This window comes from Trachymyrmex cornetzi, unplaced genomic scaffold, assembly GCF_001594075.2.
Source record: "Trachymyrmex cornetzi isolate Tcor2-1 unplaced genomic scaffold, Tcor1.1 scaffold682, whole genome shotgun sequence".
Taxonomy (NCBI): domain Eukaryota; kingdom Metazoa; phylum Arthropoda; class Insecta; order Hymenoptera; family Formicidae; genus Trachymyrmex; species Trachymyrmex cornetzi.
The window spans coordinates 25,202-32,121 of record NW_017300006.1 but is presented as its reverse complement, the minus strand read 5'-3'; the positions used below and the strand labels follow the sequence as shown (position 1 = coordinate 32,121).

At 34.9% G+C, this 6,920-nt stretch overlaps 1 protein-coding gene across 1 annotated transcript in view; it reads right to left on the bottom strand.

Moving 5' to 3' along the window:
* Prp31 (pre-mRNA processing factor 31) overlaps positions 1-6,684 on the bottom strand; it is an 8,225-nt gene extending 1,541 nt beyond the window's left edge. Inside the window, exons 1-7 of the mRNA XM_018517396.1 lie at positions 6,414-6,684; positions 5,973-6,170; positions 4,801-5,005; positions 4,400-4,569; positions 4,152-4,309; positions 3,763-4,053; positions 3,311-3,535 (exon numbers count right to left, since the gene is read on the bottom strand). Coding sequence (XP_018372898.1) covers positions 3,311-3,535; positions 3,763-4,053; positions 4,152-4,309; positions 4,400-4,569; positions 4,801-5,005; positions 5,973-6,170; positions 6,414-6,531 — 1,365 coding nt within the window. The 5' untranslated portion in view covers positions 6,532-6,684. The remainder of the gene's footprint in view (positions 1-3,310; positions 3,536-3,762; positions 4,054-4,151; positions 4,310-4,399; positions 4,570-4,800; positions 5,006-5,972; positions 6,171-6,413) is intronic.
* Between the last annotated feature and the right edge of the window lie 236 nt (positions 6,685-6,920).

The window sequence follows — 6,920 nt, the reverse complement described above, 5'->3', positions numbered from 1 at the left end:
AGGGGATGGAGAGGGAGCTAAGTAGGGAGGAGATAAGGAAGGTGACCAGAAACTTGAAGGATGGAAAGGCCAAAGGGAATGGGAGTAGACGGGATTCCGAATAAGGTATGGAAATATTGGGGGGGAGGGGATGGAGGAATGGGTGTGGAGAGTGTGTAATGAAGTTTGGAAAGAGGGGGGATGGCCAGAGAAATGAAAGGAGGGAGTGGTAGCACCGATTACGAAAAAAGGACAGGGAGAGGAGGTAAGGGACTATAGGGGGACATACCCGCACAGGGTGATCCCGATTGATCACGGCTCTATTGGACACCACCAATCACAGCGACCGGTGCTTGGGAGCTTTGTAGTCTCAAGCGCTGTGAGTGGCTCGTGTACAATTGAGCCGTGTCCAACTGGGTGCCACCCGCGTGAAGTTGGCCCCCAAAATTATAATTTCGTATAACTTTTGAACTAAGGGTGAGCAAACACAAATTCTGACGGAGCATTCGTGAGCAAACGATGAGCAAACGAATGCAAAAAAAATATTCAACTTTTTAATATTGAGGGGCTGGAGTGAAGTTGGCCCCCAAAATTTTAATTTCGTATAACTTTTGAACTAAGGGTGAGCAAACACAAATTCCGACGGAGCATTCGTGAGCAAACGATGAGTAAATGAATGCAAAAAAAATATTCGATTTTTTAATATAGAGGGCTAGAGTGAAGTTGGCCACCCAAAATTTAAATTTCGTATTACTTTTGAACTAAGGGTGAGCAAACGAAAATTCCGACGGAGCATTCGTGAGCAAACGATGAGTAAACGAATGCAAAAAAAATATTCGATTTTTTAATATAGAGGGCTAGAGTGAAGTTGGCCACCCAAAATTTAAATTTCGTATTACTTTTGAACTAAGGGTGAGCAAACGAAAATTCCGACGGAGCATTCGTGAGCAAACGATGAGCAAACGATGGCAAAAAAAATATTCAATTTTTTAATATTGGGGGATATATAGAGGGCTAGAGTGAAGTTGGCCACCCAAAATTTAAATTTCGTATTACTTTTGAACTAAGAGTGAGCAAACGAAAATTCCGACGGAGCATTCGTGAGCAAACGAATGCAAAAAAATATTCAATTTTTTAATATTGGGGGACTAGCGTGAAGTTGGCCCCCAAAATTTAAATTTCGTATAACTTTTGAACTAAGGATGAGCAAACAAAAATTCCGACCTAAAACGAAATAAAAAATGACTGGAAATAGTAGCGCATAAATAGCGCATAAATCCTGTGTATTTAATTTTCTAAATTGATTGTTTTTAACGAGAGAGGAGGGCTGACGGTCTGCCTACTCAGCTCCCCATAAAAAAATTTTTTTTTTAGCTAAACGGAATGAGCGCAAAAATGTTTTTTTGTTGGTATTGGTAACGCATAAATAGCGCATTATTCCATAAAATGGAGGTGCCAGCTAAACAAACGTCTCTTAACGTCTGTCTAGCTGGGCCCCACACTTAACCAAACCTTAATGAAGAAATTATGAATAATTATAATAGAATAATGCGCTATTTATGCGCTACCCATATCAGCAAAAAAAATTTTTGCGCTCATTCCGTTTTGCTAAAAAAAATTAAATCCACTTAAGGAAGAAACAAAAATAATGAGATTTAGGAAGGGAGGGGGAAGGAGTAGTAAGGTGGATTTGAGATGGAAAAGGGTATAGAGGTAGAAAAATTTAAATATCTAGGTTATACGTTGCAGAAGAATGGCGGGCAGGAAGAGTATGTGAAGCAAATGGTGGGGAAGGCGACGGCATTGTTGGAACAAGTATGAAAGGAAGAAGAGATTTGGAAAGAACTGGAAGGGGAGAATTTGGTTATTTGACGCCTTGATTTGGGCTATAATGAGTTATGGAGTGGAAATATGGCGATTGAAGTGAGTGAGAGGGGGTAGAGAGGATACAGGAGAGATATATAAGGTGGGTTTTAGGGGTGGAGGGAAGGACGCCAAAGTACATGGTAAGGGAGGATGTACAAAGGGAAAAATTAAGAGGTAGAGCAGGAAAAATGGCTTGGCTTTTGAGAAGAGGTTAAAGGGGGGTGGGGATAGTTTTTTGGCGCAGCTATGTTAAGAGGTGATAAGGGAAGGAGTGACAATGCAAGGAAAGAGATTGTTAGAAGGGTGGGAGAGGGAAAGGTGACAGTTCTTCGAGGACAGAGGGGTAAAGTTAGGAAGTTGATATACAAGTAATCACATTTTATACTTAGTGTGTTTCTAAATCGAGATATACTTTTAACAAGAAAATTAATAATGAATATATATAATCATATTGCACGACATAAATTAAGTGACTCCTTTAAAACTGTGTCTATACTTTATTTGAAAGAAATTCTAATTTATAAAAAACAGTAAAAGAAATTCTAATTTACAAAAAACAGAAAAAGAAATCTCGGGCATACTTTCCGTAAAGTCTATAACAACACAAAATACAAAATACTTTTAATCATTTATAATTAATACTGAAATGCAAAATATAAAATACATTTATACACTTCCATAAAATATAAAATGCAGAATATTTTCATGTACTCCGCTGAAATACAAAATACATGATACAATTGTCTTACAAATACTGATTTCAAATAAAAGTATTTTAAAAACATGCCCAGCTCTGACCGGAGATTAATAAAATCAAAAATAAAAGCTAAAAATAACAAAAATATATGATAAATGAATTGCCAGGGAACTAAAACAACTGAGCTAAGTAGAAGAATACAAGATATTTAAAAAGAGAAGATAATTAGAGCTTTCAGTAATACTACAATGATTCAAAGCTCCAATAACGAAGATCGTGTGACGAGGGGGGGAGTTTTTAGTTGGTAGGCGGTTTGTTCGGAGTTTCATAGAAAACACGAACTGAACGAATCCAACACACCCGGTGAGCTCGGGCGCCAGGTGTCTTCCTCTGGTCAGGTTGATGTTCAAATGAAACATCACCTGGCAGAAGGTGTATGAAGATTTTTTCCTCTAACGTAAAACAAAAAAAAGGAAACAACATGTATCATGGTAACATTAGCATTCGATAATAAATAATTGTATTATAAAATTGTTTATGGTATTTAACTAAATAATTCCATCCGCCATATTGATTCAACCACTTTGAATTTTCAAATTTTCAAACCGCCATAACGATTCAGTCATCTTTCTTATTCAAACATTTTAAATCCAGATTCGTAATATTATATTTCATAATGTCTAAAAAGAAGAGTATAATGGAGGAGCGCGCGCGTAGCGCGCGCAGGGGATGTGCTAGTAAAACATAAAAAAAAAAACAGAAACATACTTGTAAAGGAGTAAAAGCCACACTGGAAGCAGTTCCAGAGACTTGTTTCTTGACGGTGGTGCTACCTCCCCATTGCTGCTGCTTCTGCAGATTTTTCTGGAGTGTCTTGGATATTCTGACTTTTGTTTTTTCGTCAATCTGCGGTAGTCTGATTCGACCAGTGCCAGCCTTGCCAATCGTCCCTCGCGAATAGCCAAGATCTTCTTGATAGGCATCACTTTCAATCTACAGTCACAATAATAATACATTTTAACATTTAAATACTGTTTTTAGGTTTTTTCTAATAAATATCATACATATAATTAATATCTTACTCGCTCGTCCAATTGGTCTTTGATCTTTTATCATTATTAATCACTTTATGAGTTTATTTTAACAATATTATTTTTAATAATATATTCTCTGAGATTATCTTATAAATCACAAATTCGAGAACACTCTTTATAACTTACATCTGCAAAATTCATCCTGTTGGCATGCTTCCTGAATTCCGTGATCGCATAACGTTCCTTCATCTTGCGAACGCGTTTACCGCCGCGCTTCTTTCGACCAGGATCGATCGGTTTTGGCAGTGGCTTCACGAACTTCACAGGCGGTGGTTCTTGCAGCTTATCTAGTTTCTTTTCAATCTCTTCGCGCAATATCTGCCCAATGTGACCATCTGTGCTCTCATGACAAGCGTCTACTCTAGCAGCCAACATGCATTTTGATGCCACTAGTCTTGCTGCTTTTCTCCGTAAATCCTGCAACGTTGTACACATTAAATCTATTGTTATAATACTTCATTAATTTTACAATTTTTATTATGTATATGCTTTATTAAAAAAGAAAATAAACTTACCGGGGGAGTTTCTTGTACAATTTCAGAGTAATATATAAAGCCTGTATGAGGCAAGGTAGCAACTTGTGAAAATCCAGAGAGTGTGGTCTTCTGGGATCCAAGAACTAGAAGGTTACAGGCTGGCATTTTAGAAAGCTTTGTCAGACCACCTGCGACACCTGAATTAAAAAAATTTGCAGCAGTGTAAAAATTCATTTTTACTTTAATATAAATATATTTGCGATTTTGTGTAAAGAATAATACTCTACCCATAATCTTGGCAGCTGTGGATGCACCGACGATTATCGATAAATTTGGGGCAATAAATGCCATTCTGCTCTCCACGTATTCAAATATTTTTGATTTACAATTATTTAACTCCACTGCCATGTCGCAAGCTTCACAAATAGCTTCTCTCTCCTCTTCTGTCAACAACTGACTGTGCGAGGACAGATATGAAAATTAAAAAGAAATAATTGTACATTAATTATGAAAACTAATGCAATAAATTCTGTTTTTATTCAGTGAAATGAAAATTCCTAAAGTTTCATTTCTTTTTTAACGTTATTATTGTACATTTATTACTTAAACACAAAGATATTAAACAAAAAAATTCGCTTTCCAAAAATTTTTAATTAAAAACATTTAAGTTTATGCATCTAAATGTTACCCTTGAGTGGTCGATGCTGTCACAGAAACAACCATAATTGTAGCTTGAGTAAGAAACTGTTGCAAAATTTCATTATTTTTAGCTCTGTCTAGATCATTTCCCAATTCCCTTACAGTCATTACATATTCTAGTGGTCCTACAACTAAGGATTCCAATTCTGGAAATCTTTTCGAGTACTTATCTCTTGTAAATCTATGTATAACAGCTGAAAAATGTGAAAATATGATCAGCATTACTTTATACAAATTTTGTAATTACTTTATACAGCATTTTATACTATTTCTATTATTACAATATTTATTATTAGTGTTCCTATAATAAGAGTTAGGACAATGTGATCGCAACTTTTGATTAATTGCCAAAATCCGTCATATGTAATATCCAATCGCTTTGAAACTAGCTAGTTTGAAACTCGCTAGTTTCAAAGCGATTGACTATTACATATGACGGAAAAAATTGCGAGTTGCAGTAGCCAACACAAATGCGAATTACAAGCAAATTGCAGAAAATCACGTATTTGATGTTATCTTTTATGTTTTCGTCATTATCTAGCTCTGGCAGTATAACATTTATATGAGGTTTGTTAAAGAATATTACTTCTAATCAAAGACCTGTGCTTCTTAGTTGAACTTTTTCCTCCTGGAGAGAAAAGGAAGATGAATTGGTGCAAAAGTTCACCTAAAAAGAACAAGCCTCATACCATCCTCATTTAATTAAACTCAGCTACATGTGTTTGACATGTCATATTTTCTGTCTATAGTCTCTGTAGTAGTATTTGCTATTTGTCTATAATCTCTGTAGTATTTGGCTATTAATAGATCTGTTCATTTTGGCTGAACTTTTGCATCAGTTCATCTTTCTTCCTCTTCTTTTCCCTTGGAAAGAAAAGGAAGAAAGATGAACTGATGCAAAAGTTCAGCCAAAAAGAACAGGCCTATTGGTGGCGGTTTGTCCTAACTCTTATTATAGGAATACTATTTATTATACATTTTACGTTATCATTATTGCTACATATTATGTTTTACTATGTAGTTTTATTAGTAGAATAAAATAATAAAGCCAATGGACTAACAAAATGTTATAAAAATATTTTTTTTCAATAAAACTGTTAATTTATTTTTTATTAGATATAGAATGTTTGCTTCAATACACTCTATAGTCTATATAATTACCTATTTCATTGTCAATTTTTACTGCCATATTATTAGCTTCAACTATTAACTGATATTCTGGATCAGATTCTACAGGTCCTATAATATCCGTCGAATTCCTAGGTATCTTGCTATGTTTTTCAATCTGTGTTATAACTTGCTGCAACTGTTCCGAATCTCGTAACTGAGCCAATTCTCGAACAGAGGACACCTTTATCTCTACACAAAAAAAGACAAATTAATTTTTATATATGTTTGGTATGTAAACACAATATATAAAACATTACAAAATATAGTATACAGTCAAATATATATCACATCAAGTAAATATATTGTAATATTAAAAATATAATATAAATAACATAAATATATTATGTAAATTATACTGGATAAATAAGAACAGAATTATACAAAAACAATTTATTTTGTACTACACGTACTACACGTATTAACTAATCTAACCTTCTTCCAAGATCTTAGAAACCGAAGTCGGAATAAACTTCGGCTCTGGCTCTTCCATAATAGCGTCCGCGTCGTCATTTTCTTCAAGATCGGCAAGAAGTTCGTCAGCTAAAGACATTTTCCTTTGTTATAAAATATTAATTTTTTTACAAGATTCAGTCGTATCGATACTTGCAACGAAAACAAAAATGATCAATGACCGTGTTTGAAGCACAGATCGATTACATGACATTTTTCCGAAAAACTAGACCGAAAATGTTGGTACTAAACTACTAACAAAAGCACCTAGGCCGGTATTCATAGTCAGATCTTGTATTTAAGACCGTCTTAAGTACAGTCTTAAAATGTCATGAACCAATCAGAGGGCCGCATTAGCGACTTAAGATATTACTTAAGACGGTTTTAAAATAAGAACCGACTATGAATACCGGCCCTAGACAATACGATTTTAATTTGTACGGATTTAGGGCTCTCACACATGAAATGCCAGAGCATAAGCATAAAGCC